A 14705-nucleotide genomic window follows, 5' to 3' on the forward strand; every position below is an offset into this window, starting at 1 on the left:
TCAAGCTTGGAGTCACTGAAGTTTGCCTTATATCTTTTGATCTAGTAGATGAGGCTGACGGGGAATCCTTTCACAAAAATGGCACAGAACCAAAGTAACAATACAGACTTCATCATGAAGAGAAGTGAACTACTTTTGTTTGCCTCAGGTTTGTATATATATTTATTCTTTAACCCCCAGTCAAGAGATCTACTTCCAGCTAAATGAGACTAAAACACATTTAGTCCATTACTTTGTATTAACTCATACAGTAAGTAGGCAGGATGAAAAGTTTTCACATTTTCACATTGGTGATTTAGTGTTGTTTAGTGAATTTATGTCTGAGGCATATCAAAAGATGAGCAAAAAGGCAAATATTTGGCCATTAAGCTAAGCATCTTTTCAGCTCCAGAACGTAACAGTTCACTATTACTAGCCAATGCTTAAGTCCACCGTACCAGCTCTGCAATTTAAGATCACATACAAGGCTGTATCATCTGGGGAAAAATCATAGCCAATAACACAGAACAGCTACACTACAATGAAACTGAGATTTATAAACTAAAAATAGTAAGTAACAAGGATTCCTTTTTCTGGAACATGGTCTCAACTCAATTCTAGTACAAAAATGCTAATACACAAATTATGAAAGTACATCCACATTTTTCTATGTTGTTCCCACCATTATTGGTTTAATATATTGAAGTATTTCCAATATACTCAGCATACCACTCTGCAGATAGTAATTATCAAAGGAAGGTTGGGAAGTTCTGGTTATGTCTAATTAATACCAGCAGAATGTAATAGACATGTAGAACTGCGCAGGAAAGATTAGCACATCTAACTCATGCTAGTGGAGACAGTTGTTTGGAAAATCTCAGTATACACAGCTAAGCACAAGCGGCAAAAACAGAAAAAAACAAGCAATTTTTTAACGCAAACGCACACGGAGATTAACATCCTTTGCTATTTTACCTAGTGCAATAATGTATTTCATTCCTTTGTATATAAATTGCTTTAGGATTAAAGCTTTCTGCTTCAATAACATCCCACTGCAGCAAGTACCACAATTTTGTATTTCAGAGTACTATGCTAAATATATATGCAACTTTGATACTTCGTAGTTTTATCCAGTGCCTTCTTTATGGGCTCTCCATTATGGACTTACATAAATACATGTTAGTTACTGAAGTGCCTTGTCATTACCTGCTCATTTTTGTATCTTCCAGTGCTGCTTCTTAGTCTAATCCCATTTCACTCTAACAGTGCTTTCTAGTAGAGACAACCTAATCACTTTCTGATCTTATGATGGATAACCCATTTTGTGGTCATAAAAAAAATAAATATTTACACAACATACTGTTAGTAAAAACTGCCACTCAAAACCGTGCTAATTTTATAGGTATCTTAAAAATGGATACAAAAATCTCTTATTTAAACTGCGTTAGTTGAGAATTCTAAGTACTTAAAAAATACAGCACTACTATGCAACCGCAAGTCATAGATAACCAGATTAGCCTTACCGCTCCACATTACATCAGAATATATTACCACAAAATCTTTTTCTTTCTAAACAGAGGTAAAAATTTTATTCTTTCCACAGAAGTGTAAAATTAAACATCAGTTTTCTTTGTGTACATTTACAAGCATTACTTTACATTGAAATATCTTACAAATAGTTTAAAATGGAAGGGAATTTTTATTTCCAAGATGATTTTAAGATAGAGAAAAATGGGTTGCAGGTCTCAAAATCGGGCTCTTCTAGCAAAATCAACACTCATTGAATGTTAGCATAAAAGTTGCACAACATTGAAAAATACACGCAATTTGTATCTGTTGGATATGTATTTAATATGGAGACACGCTTACAGAAGCCTCAAGAAGCAGATGAGTTTAGCAACATAATACCAATACAACGAACAACTGATTTGAGTAAGATTTCCAAGCTAAAGGTTTGTCAGATTCTAAATGTCTGCTTCTTGAGAGAGCAAAGGCTTGTGGCTTTTTTGCTTTCTTTAAGCAAGTATTTTATACTGCTTTACTTAGCTTAACACTTCACACAAGGGCACTCACTTCCTGTAAATCTGAAGAATTTCAACAGAAAGGTGTGTAAACAGAAAGTATTCAGGTAAAATATTTCAAAGGATTTAGAGTAAGAATTTACATTTCTGGAGGGAAACTTTAATCAATGCATTAAATTATGGTCCTCTTAAAAGTTTCCTAAACAATTCTGTGTGGCAGTATTTACTTTCTTCAAAGAATAACTTATCTGTAAGGAGAGCAGAATAAAGATCTATTAAGTTTTAAAGGCAGAGAGAGCAGAGCTGTAGGCTTAACTTGTATTGCTATTAAATGATAATCTCCAAGTCTGCAACACATTCATTCAGATTCAAGCCTGACATGAAAGTAATCAGAAAACTGAAGGGCATTTATCCATAGAGACACTTATTCTGATTTCAGTCTTTCTTGAAATAACCAGTAATTTTCCATTTCTCTGCAGACATCTTATTTCAGTTTTATTAATATTCTCTTAAGGTACAGTTTTAAATAAAAACACTTCCACACATACTCCACTACATATATTACAGTTGGACATCTCCAATCATTTGGGGAGTTCTGAATTTATAATGCTTCATAATCAACTTTGCTAATTATTGTCACCATTATTTGGAATAATATTATTAATAGAATGAACCACCACCACCTTGAAATTGGACCACTCATTACCTACAAATTGATACTGACATAAAATGTTTCTGCAGTAAAGGCTACAATATACCTTTTCTTACAGCTCAATAGTGTCAGATGATAAGTCCTATAAATGAAAGGATAAGTTGTATTTCTACGTTTAAGGAATCAACGACTTTCACAATAAAGGACTATGAAAGAATTAGAGGTACATAAATCCAATTAAGTTTGTCCTCACCTTTTTGGGTATAAGAATTTACTAAACTTGCAAGAGCTTTGCATGCAGCCTGCATTAAGCGGCTTCAAAGATAGTAGAAACCAGACATAACCAGAGTAGTTAAGATAACATTGCTAAAATATTTCATAGAAGAGATTCTTAAAAGAGGTTACAGACAGGACAATATTTAAATTTAATCTGAAATGGCTCAAAAGAAATGTCTAGTATTAAAGATTTAATAATAATTTGGAGGTGAGGAAAGCCTTGGCATTTCACTATCAGGCATGGGAAAATCAGTTGAGCACACAACTTTCCACATGGCTCACTTACAATTTAAACACTATCATTGCTTTTGTTGTTCTTTTAAAGAGAATTAGAATATCTACTCCTGTATTAAAGAATGGCCTCTCTAGCTTTTGAACTTAAAAGACAGTACTCTTTCTCTGATACTGTAATAGGAAATACAATTTACATATAAATTTTTAAATTTTGGATCTTGCATTTTCCTGATTTTTATTTTCTACATATAATGTTGAGCCAGTGCACAGAATAACAAAATAATGAAAAATGATATGAAGTGTATAATAAAATACTTAAACATTTATGTCCTGTAAAACTACTTCCTATTTCACACCAGAACGCTATACCTGAATTTATCACCTCATGTGGATCCTTCATTAAAAGTTATTATTATTATTTTTTTAAGCTTTGCACATTTTTCTTAGTATTAGACAGGCCAGCAAAACTGTTCAAAGCAGATTCACCATCTGCTTTTTCACTCAAAGTAGCAAGTTTTTTTGATGAACTACTTTATAGGACAGTTTTATATTCAACTCTGAATGTATTAGTTAGGCTTCGTTAATAGAAACTGATGGAAGCTATCAAAAAACATTAAGAATACTGTGCTCTCCATACTCACAGACTGGAGACTTTGCTGCTTCGCTCCCCCACCCCATTTCTATTTTTTTTCTCTAAACTGCTAGCAACTTGATATATACCCAGTGGAACACCACACCTTCAAAGATTGATGCAATTGAAAAAGAATAAATACCAGTTACAAATGATGAAATATGAAGTTAACAGATTTTTCTGTCCCCCAGTCTACACACAAAATGAATTCATCAAGACACAACACCAGTTGCCTAATTACAGTGTACTTACAATCAGAAGAATATTCTACTTGTGATGTCTGAACAGCTGCCCCATCCGTTGACTGTGGTGTCGATGAGTTATTATCTGATTGTGCTTTGCGGACCAGTGCTGCAAGTGGATGATCTGGGTCTACTACCTTCAAAGGCTGAAAAAATTTTGACAGTGGAGAGTACATTAAAATTTGAAGTGCATATTTAAAACATGGCATCATCAACTTAATTTGAATTAAATTAACTAGGTATCAATAATATACTCCAAACACTGAAATTACTGTTTCTGTAGCTCCTGTATCAGGATCAACTTGATTCTTCTTCAAAAATTTGTGGAAGAAAAAAAAAAAGACAAAATACACTTCAATTTGATGTGACCATAAATCCATGACATGAACAAAAAAGCAGGTATTACTCTGTTGTTCACCACCAAGGCTGAAATAAGACACAGAACCTGACTTGACTTGTCTAAATATCAGAAAACATTGCTGCCATTTCTCTGAAAGCTTCATAAGTGCACAAACATCTGTTATTCCCACTGTTCCATCACCGGATCAAACTCAAAAAATATCTAGAACATATCCAGCAAAATCTACACTTAATGAGTTGTACTAATTCTGCTGAAATATTATTCACTGAACCTATCATGTCATGTCAAGATTTTATCTAGAATCTGAGAAGAAAATATTCCATTTCATCTTTTAGCAAAATATATTTACATTTCCAAGACAGACAGAAAGAAAAAAATGCTAACAGAAGATCCTAACACCTGCATATTACAATTCTGTGCCCTGTAATCAGATGTTTAGAAGTAATTTTAATAGGCTGAAATACCTTCATGAGCTCTTCAAGTCTACTGCATTTTTTAGACGCAAAGAGACTTGGATGCAGATAGTTTCCATCATCATCGTCGTCATCATCATCCTCTTCCTCAGATTTCACTTTCGAGTCTAAGTAAAAGCAATATCTGAATTTAATTTGGGTTTTCTGTGGATTGGTATTGGGAGAGGATGAGGGTACAGAACAAGCATGCGTTCTTCTAAGAAACTACACTTTTCATAAGTCTGCTTATTCGCTAAAATATAAAAAGATGACATTGTTAGCCATCAATAAAACTAAAACTGAAGTGCACAAACCAACTTTTTATTGGACTAGAGCTACACGAGCATTATAAAGCTCCAATATCATAGCAGATTTTGTATCAGAAAGCTCCCCAACAGAATACTTTCTTTTAAAAAACTTTTTCAATTTAAGGAAAATCTTAAATCATCCCATCAATCTCAGCTGCAGGATAACAGTACTACCATCACAATGCACCAAAAGGATGCAGCTATTTTACAAAAAAGGACCAGTGGATGTTTCACTGATTCACATCCCAAAGCCATCCATTCGACAAGCATTTACTTACGTTTTTTCTCATCTGCTTTATTTTCAGAAGGAGCTGCGTATCGTCCCTCTTTCATAGCTTTCTGAATGAATTTGTAGTAGGGATTGAGGTAGTGATCAAATCGCAAGAAGTCAAACTGGGAGTTGCGTGCTTGCTTGGCTTTTAGCATAATCTCAAACTGTGCTCCCTGCTTGCAGACAAAGTTTGCAGTTCGTTCTATAATTGCATGCATTTTTGCTGTTGGTGGCTGTGGGAGTAAAATAACAGAAGTTTGTATTTTCATAAGCAGTTTGTAGAGTTTGTCAGAACTCCAGAGGTAATTAGAAAGAGCACAGTTCCCTGCCCAGCTTCTCAGCTTTCTCAGCAACATGGTGTCATAATCACTTTCACCTAGTGAAAGTGTATCACCTTTGAAGTAAAAACAAACAAACAAACAAACAAAAACAGTCCCAATTTTCCCCAGCTTCTTATTCATTTCTTCTTGCAAGATACTCTCCACCTATCACACCAAACTGAACTGGGGAACAAATTCCAGTTGAACTTGATGCAGCAAAAACATTTTAAGTCAGGCACATTCCATAGCCACAGACACCTTCTGCAGGCACAAGACAGGAGACAGATGTTTTTGTTGACACAGCAGTGCCAACATAAAGTGGATATTCCTTTACAACATTTTGAGGTGCTCTGAGGAGTCACCATGCATGGACTTGTTAATAAATGTGCAAATAATGTTCCCTAACTACAAAAGCTTCTTACTAGGTTTCTTGGAAGGGTCATGTTGCATCTGAAGACCAACATAGGAATTTTAATTATACATGCTGTCACATTCCCAGTCATTCAACATTTTAACAGTAAAAGAAAAAGAATGAAGGTAACCAGCATCTGTGCATTTCTACTCCTGAAATCTCATGTAAGGAGCACTGCCATGTCAAAACCAAGAAGTGAGAAGAACAAGAATTTAATTGAAGAATGAATAAACTTCACCACTGACCCTCTATTTTCATACCCAGATAGGTCTGTTTTGTCTTGTGCTAAATAAACTGTAGGAACACTTACTGTGTGTACCTATAAAAAAGGAAACGTCACAATACTGATTAATTTCAGCTTTGGATTTTTACTGCTCCAAATGCAGATGCATGCTGCACACCTCAGAAAATCTGCTCAGAAGATCAGAAGCAGATAATACAGTGTTGCTCTATTTAGGGAAAAAAGACTGAATTTGATCAAACAGCGTATTTTTAGAAATTATTTTCAGCCAGTTGGATTCTTCATTAGAACAGCATGTTCAATCTGGAAAAATAATTAGTTGTTTCAAGTTTTACTTGTCCCTCTAGAACACTAATAAAGATTGTTTTAATTAGAGATAATTAGGTTCTCAATAAACTGACATTATTATGTTCACTGCCAATTTCACAATTTAGTCATATATCAAATTTATCTATTTCTGTGATTCTTGTGCAGGAATATAAATTACATTTCAAGACCTAGAGACTCATGAACAAAGCTACAAATCAGAAAGGAATCTCAAGAAAGATTGTACCCAAAACTGTGATCTGGCATTGAATCTGAAACTGACACCACTTTATAAGCTCTGGAAGACTAGAAGCACCAGTGATCTGCAAAACTTTGAAACTTTACAAAGTAAGAAACCATTAAATCTCCATCAAGTAGAGATGTGGATGTCATAGATATTCCAGTTTGCTACTACATTTAATAAATAGACAAAATAAAACTGATAAGAACTGTTTGTTAAAATTGGTGGTACTCTTTCAGGAGAACAGGGTTGAAAAACCCTTTGAAAATAGTCCAGAGTTGACATTATGTAAGTGCTATAATCTAGTCACATATTCTGTTTTAAACTTTAATTATTATTGTAATTAATTTTTTTTCCTGAGCAAGCTTTCCTTACTGCAAGTTAAACAACTATCCTCCATTCTTCAGTGAGCCTGAAAAATAATTTACAAAGTCTTACATTGCCTCTCAAATATATTCATCTAGAGAAAATAAAGCAATTTTCAATCCCTCCTCATAAATTTAGCTGATAACATCCTCTTATTGCACACGTCTGTGGCATCCAGAGTTCTTAAAATGCAGTGGTTAAAAACAATCATCTTTGCCCATTAACCAGACCATGAACAGTTCAAGCAGTAGAAGACATCCTGTGTGCTTAATACAACTCTTGTATTTTAAATTTGACAATGACATCACTGCTGCAATTGGAGTTTCCATACACTTAACACGCAACAGCTCACTATAGCCTCTGGATTTTTAATGTATTTATTTTTTAATTTTACAGTAGTGCTGCCTAACTACTTAGTCTTCATTTAACATTTGCACGCTGGATTGCTCTTTATTGCAGGAGTTATTTGATACTTTTATTGACCTGCACCTTGCAGATAGTGAACAAAGTTTCCAAGTTAGCAAGTCAATTCTCAGATCTTATCCAACTTCCAAGCACTACAGTTTCTTCCACAAAACAATTCACAAAGCTTTTAAGTACCACCCCACTCCTTGACCATTAACTCCTTGCCATAATTACACATCACACATCCTTTAACTTAAATGTTGATTAGCAGCAGCCTCAGGAGAAGCCTAGAACACCACTGTCATTTCTACAAAGTGTAACTCTGTCCTAACTGAAACCAGGACAGTAATGTACCTGTACATGTTTTCCAATCACCTGGGGATCAACAAAATGGCAAAGTAATTTACAGAGGGTTTTGTTTGCCTTTAAAAAAACCAAAAAACAAAACCAACAGAATATGCACTTTCGACAGGAAATCTGAATCACTAGGTTGGAACAACAACATCACGGCTTACAAAAAACATTTTCACAATTTCCAATCCAGGGTTAAATATATGTTCCTTTCAGAGCTGCTGTCTAGACATTTTTGGCTTTGTTTGCTTGTTTTAAAACCCAAACTAAAAATATCCCCATTCACTTTTTGTTTGTTTGAAGCTATTGGAGTTCAATAGCTGACTTATAATTAGAAATCACTTCAGTAAGCCCCACACTGCATTCTGCAACTACATGTAAAAATGCATCTTAAATTTCAGAACAAAACTCAGCAAAACAGCTTTCTAAAACAGCAAAATTTCTTTCACTTTTTGCAAACAACATACAATTGTAAATAAGCAATTTCTGACTGTGAAATTGACGTTCCTATTCTAAGAATAAAGTATAACTGTCAATATAAAGGCAACAATGTAAATATCTGAATTCAGTAGTGGGTTTGTAAGCACTTTACTACTGAAACATATTGTATGAGTGTATAGAAAAGTAAATGAAGTAACAATAGATACGTTAAAAAAACAGAACAGGATAAAAATTTTCAATTAATGGCTAATGAAGTAGAAGAACAGTCTTACACAAATACTGTGTGAATGAATAGTCACTCTAACAAATTGCTTTGAATCTTTACTAGCTAAGATTATCAAGTTGAGAAGGCAGCCCAAAGGTAAATTAGCATTTCCACAAACACGGTGTAGAAAACAGATTATTACTGCCCTTCTCAGCATCTCTTCTGAAACCTGAAATAAATTTAAATTCATCATGTTTACAGCTGTACTTAAACACCAACATTACTTCACTTCAGTCAAGGATCTTGAAGGAAGACACTGTTCAACTCCCTTTAGGGAAAACATGCAAGTTGTTGTTAAGCTTACAGCTTACAACGTAGCACACTCTCGTAAGGTCACGTGAAGGAAAGAGCTTCTGTAATGCTAATACTTTCAAGTTATTTCAGAATTTTCTAGAAATAAATTATTACTTTCCTCCTGGAATAGGCTAGCCTTAAATGTAGCCTTTCCATTAGTTACCTCCTTTACATTGGTCACTTCCTACCCAGTTCAGATTGGCCCAAATTAAAACAAATCTCAAAAGTCAACAGAAGCGTTCTTCTGGTTTAACAGTCCTTTCCACTTTTTATTTTCTCCACATTCTCTAAAATATCATAAATGATACTAAATGCACTTAGCATAAACACAGTAGTAATTTCCGTGTGAATAGGAAGATTCAACAGAGTTAAAAGAACTCAAAAATTCAAGGCTGTACATTTGGAATTAAGCTGCTATTTGAGAATTAAGTTAAAGTCTACCAAACTGAAGTTAATGGAGAAAAATCAGTATAACACTATAATGTCTTGAAAATTGACAGAAATGTAGGCTGCGTAAAATGTACACACATACCAGTTCCACATCAGAAGGTACATTCAATCCCGGAGGGGCAACAAAAGGTTCTTCATTTTCTTCTACGTTTTCTGTCTGTGCTGCTTCTACAATAAATGGCAAGGTTAAAACACCAGAGCACAAAACACGACTAACTTTCAAATGTTAACAAAAAATTATTTAAAAAAAAAAAAAAAACCCTTACCTAAAAGTATTTATCTTTACACCTAGGTAAGTTAAGCATATCTCATATCACAGTAACCCAGCAATAGGTTGTTAAATAACCCTAGTAGTTAAATAAGTAGTAGTAAGTGTATTTAAATAATATGTAGTTTAATACTTAATTAAACAATCCTAACATAACTAAGACATAGTTCAATAACACTTGAAAGCTTCCTTAAGACTTCCCATTAAAAATACAGTTATCATAATTAAAGATGGGAGCGTGAGAACCTGAACTGTGCATTTAAGATCACAAAGAAAAGCATACTACACTGAGAACGGTCTTGTTTGTAATTACTAAGGTGGCGAAATCTAAATCTAAAAATTCTACTACAGTTAATTATTGTTTTGTTTGTTTGTTTCTAGTGATCTTTTCCTTCTTGACCAAGAAACATAGCGGTAAAATATTGTCATGTGATGAAATACAAGAGTTTTTATGATTAAGAACCTGCAGGACAGCAGAATTAAACTTCTGATCCTGATTACTGCAGTATTGACCATGGTTTATCAGGAAAATATTTTAACATGTCAAGAGGAAGTTTTCACAAAAACTTAGTAACAAACTTCCATAAAAATGTAACCTCTACTTAAACTGAAATACTATTGCATTAAAATGTGTGTAAAAACGTCAAAGATTTTCAATCTTGAACTACATGGGAGACAGAGGTGCTTCCTCTTAATTAACCCTCACTGTTTTTAACTCCTCACCTCTTTGTTTTGTGGGCTGATGTTCCTCCTCCTCAGTGGGTTCTGAAGGGTCATAATAATCACTGCCATAACGGAATCCCACTGCATTATAGGTACCATCTTCTGCCAAAGCTTCACTCAGTCTTTTATATTCCTCCTCTTGAACAAAAATACAATTATCAATTAATACAAGATATATTAAAGCTAATGCTTTTTAAAAAAAGAAAAAAAAAATGATTCTTACTTAAGTTTTTAGATGAGACGTTTTCACCTGTTTTAACTTTCATTTAAAACTGAATAGAAAAAGACAGCATGTAAATATGCTGACCATTTATGTCTCCCTAAAGAGATAAAGGCTGAGGGTTAAGACATTCTAACATGATTATTCACAGAAGAACACTGACTTTCAGTTATACAACACTGAAAAAGAAGCAGGGTGTGTTTATTCTGTTGTTTTTTTGGGGGGTAGGGTGGGTGTCTGAAATCCCAGTCTGCCCTCAGAATCAGGGCAGTTTCTGTGTGGATCTATATTTAAACTATCCTGTGGTCCTCTCACATACGCAAAGACTCCCGCTTTTCGAATCCACTGGATACTGTCAAGATAACATCAGAAAAAAAAGAGAGTATAAAATAAGTAGGAGTAAATTTAATTAATTTCAAAATTATTTATTTAAACATGCTAACTCAGGAAGTTTCCTTGAGCAATACCTTGCCTCGCCTCCTCCTCAAGCAAGTCCGTATGCAAGGCTAAATACCTCTCTTCATCACAGAGGGCTTCTATTCTAGCTTCCTCTTCAGACAACTGATAATCTCTGTTCCACGTGGAATATTCAGCATCATATTCAGAAAGGTCATGCAGGTGACCACGCCCATCATACCTGCAAGATGAAAAAGCTGGTCAATGAAAAAAACTTAGGGCTTGAGTTTATGCGACTACTTAAATACTTACCCATTAAAAATGAAAAAAAAATACTTATACGTTAAAGCATATTTCCTTTTAGAAGTTACGTTTAATTTTGCTAATCATTTGTCACCAACTACTGAAAATTTGTTTAATAGGCTAGATTCCTCTCAAAGAAACTAATAAATTATTACAATTAAAGGCAAAGGTATCCTTTAATAGTTTAAGTGGGATCCATTTCCTTAACAGCTCTTACCGTACGTGGTTCAACCAACCAATCAATGTCACTTGCAAAATATGTTTTTCTGGAAAGTCAAATAGCTTACATTCACACAAACCCGAATACATAAATACCTATCCGTAAGAACCAAACGGTCGAAATTTCCTCGCTTCTTTCTGCTAGTCCCGAACTCTCAGGAGATATCTTCACCATAGAAACTTGCGTCCATTGGAGGTAAAATCATGGCTAGGCTCGGCCCCTAGCCATTTGGCTGAGGAAATAAGTTCTGGGTTATGTGATAGAGAGACACACATACATAGGAACAGTAACATATACATGCAATTCAAGGAGGTTCACCGTAAAAACGGCTAAGATCAATGACGTACACTTCCTTTCTACTAAGCAGAAAATTTTATTTGCAAGAAAAGCGTTGCATCAGGATAATGTTTATGCATCAGTAAAAGAAACTGATTGAAAAGTGACAGTAAACTCCACTCCGCTGAGGTGTCTTCCCACACACAACTCTTGACTTGTGCCAACTTGCTAGACCAAAAACAAAGAAAGTAAATATTCTAATAGCAAAGTTAATGAAACACGTAGGTCTGGTTAATCAAGCTCTGTCCACAGGCAAACTTCAACCCATGTCTTCTCATAGCAATGTGCTTTTCTCAAAATGGTGAAAATGAAGACTGCTGCTGGAGATAAAAAGAATCTAAGCTTCCAAAGGAGTTTATAGGATTAGTAAATACAAGCTTCCTTAACTTACAAATGTTTGTTATTTGAACTTTTTAGTATTGTATGTATGGATGTGCATGCACATACTTCATTTTTGCTCCCAACAATTTCTGTAATTACAATAAACTGGGTTACTGCTGTACAGAACCACAAAAATGGCCTCTACCTCCTAATGAAATACGCCATACAAGTGAGTTGCCCTTAGAAGTGTGCATTATAACACTTCTCATGTAAGTAAAATATAAAATAACTTATTTTTTACTCATGTTTTTGTATTTATTGCAATTTAACTAATTAAACTGTAAGAATCCAAAATAGTGCAAGAACATCTCCTTTCCCTGCATTCTTATGGATTTTTTTTCACGCTTTTTTTTTTTTTGTTGTTGAATCGGAACAAGAAAAATCATGCTTAGCATCACACCAATGATGAAATTGGGGGAACAAATATGTATAGTATGTCATGTGATCCTTTTCAACCCAAAACCCTTCCATCTTTCCACTGAATTTTTCAGGATCAGCCACAACTCCTCTTAAATAGTACTTTCATTGCTCCACTGACATATACCCAACCTGACTTCTGATTTTCTTTCTCCAGATGTATATTCAAAAGATTCTTTCTGAATAAATTATTTCTAAACCCCATCCTGAACCAGTGAGACTTCTTAAGAGACCAGAAGAAAAACCAAACCACTAAATTCTGTTATACTTTCTGGCCATAAACCTGTATGTACTGCAAAACAACCTAAAAAGCCACCTCTGCCATTAAATGTGAGGAGCAAACACCCCTAATGAGACCCACTCTGCCACTAACATACATTAACGCATGGCACGAGGAAAATGTAATTAGACCATGAATTGCTCTTTGGGTATCACGTCAACAACTTGCAGTCAGACTACACAGGATAAGTATGGAAGCCCCACTTTCCCTAAGGATAAATGGGTAAATGCCTTTTCGCTCCCTGCCCTACGCTCTAGTTGCTTAGAGAATGCAGAAAGCTACCTATCAGCATTCCAATGCAATAAGGCTTCCTTGGTTTCCATGTGAGGATAGACAATAGTAGGGGTTTGCACTGAAAAGGTGCAAAACCTTCACGTTCTCCACTCCACAAACCCTATCCTAGCAAGTGGAAGAGGAAGACACAATGCACACTGGATGCCCGAGGGAGGGGTACCTCCCCACGCTGCCAGAGAGGGGAACCCCAAGTTCCCGTTGCCTGGAGGATGTCAGCCTTACAACAGCAGCACTCAAAGCACCCTAGCAGGAGGAGCAGCCCTCCAAGCCTGCCAGTGAAGATCCCCACACATCGATCGGCCAGAGCGAGCCCTCCATTGCTCATCCCCCGCCCTCGCTTGCCCACAGCACAAGGGGAGGAACAGAAAGAGGCTATAACAGGAGATCTCGCAGCAGAGTCTGGGGGTTGTGGTACACCGACCTATCGATCATGATCTTGGGGTCTCCCATCCAAGGAATAAGGTGTCGCCCCTGCTCCTGGTACTGAGCCTTCTCATCATCTCGAAACAGCTTGCAGGCATAGCCGAACACCAGCAGCTCCACACGGCTATTCCCACCTCCACCTCCTCCTCCTCCACCTCCTCCGGGGGGCCCGGGGACCGCTGCCCCGCCTGACAACAACATGAGGGGCGGCGGGCCTGCCTCTTCTGCGCTCCGGCGAGAGCCCCCGACCCCTCCGTACATCACCGGGGGACGCAGCGGGGAGGAGGAAACTCGCAGCAACAGCGACTGTCCGAGAAGCGAGTCCCCCAGGAGGCCGGGCCCGCGCTAAACTCTCCAGCTCCACAGCACCACGGTCGCCATCACCCGAAACAAAATGGCGACGCTTCCTCTTCCGCTGGCCGAGCAGAGGGCGGCCCGGCTGCCGGAGCTCGGCAGATTCGCCTCAGCTCTCGGGACGGGGAACCCGCAGCCCCCGAGGCGCGGTGAAGCTCCGTGCTACCGGCGGTGGCGGGGTGGGGCGGGCGGAACGCTCTGAGGCGACAACAGTCGGTGGCGTGGTGGCCACAGTGACGCGGGGGTGTGACGAAAGTGCGGAACCCCGGGGGATGGGAGGCTCAAGGGAAAAGGGGCCTGGGAGCCGTGGGGGAGGGGCTGGTGGCTGGGGAAGATTTGTCTTGTAGTTGATAAAACACAATATTTGCTAATATATATATATAGTCTGGGTCAAATTTTCTAATGATGTTTCCCTCAGTGTGATATTATTTTCCTGTTTTTGGTAAAAACCTGTGTAACGTGGCTGTTATATATGGAGTGGTCATTCGTGTCAAGAAAATGGTTGATATTAATAAAGAAGGGGGAGATTTGGGAATGTGGCCATGGGGGTTGGAAAGCCCCGGGGTTGAGA

The 14705-nt window shown here is 36.8% G+C and overlaps 1 protein-coding gene across 7 annotated transcripts in view; it reads right to left on the reverse strand.

The window, feature by feature from the left end:
• The window catches only part of SFSWAP (splicing factor SWAP), a 48840-nt gene extending 34568 nt beyond the window's left edge, over window positions 1–14272 (reverse strand). For 2 of the 7 annotated variants that reach the window (XM_005018083.6, XM_005018082.6), the window contains exons 1-7: window positions 13779–14268; window positions 11198–11367; window positions 10511–10648; window positions 9602–9687; window positions 5435–5660; window positions 4861–4976; window positions 4046–4181 (exon numbers count right to left, since the gene is read on the reverse strand). In XM_005018083.6, the coding sequence (XP_005018140.2) occupies window positions 4046–4181; window positions 4861–4976; window positions 5435–5660; window positions 9602–9687; window positions 10511–10648; window positions 11198–11367; window positions 13779–14041 (1135 nt within the window). In that variant the 5' untranslated portion in view covers window positions 14042–14268. Of the gene's footprint in view, window positions 1–4045; window positions 4182–4860; window positions 4977–5434; window positions 5661–9601; window positions 9688–10510; window positions 10649–11197 lie in introns of all 7 variants that reach the window. The other 5 variants (XM_005018087.6, XM_005018084.6, XM_038187273.2 and 2 more) reach the window with 5 other exon arrangements.
• Window positions 14273–14705: the final 433 nt, after the last annotated feature.

Source organism: Anas platyrhynchos, chromosome 16 (genome assembly GCF_047663525.1).
Source record: "Anas platyrhynchos isolate ZD024472 breed Pekin duck chromosome 16, IASCAAS_PekinDuck_T2T, whole genome shotgun sequence".
Taxonomy (NCBI): domain Eukaryota; kingdom Metazoa; phylum Chordata; class Aves; order Anseriformes; family Anatidae; genus Anas; species Anas platyrhynchos.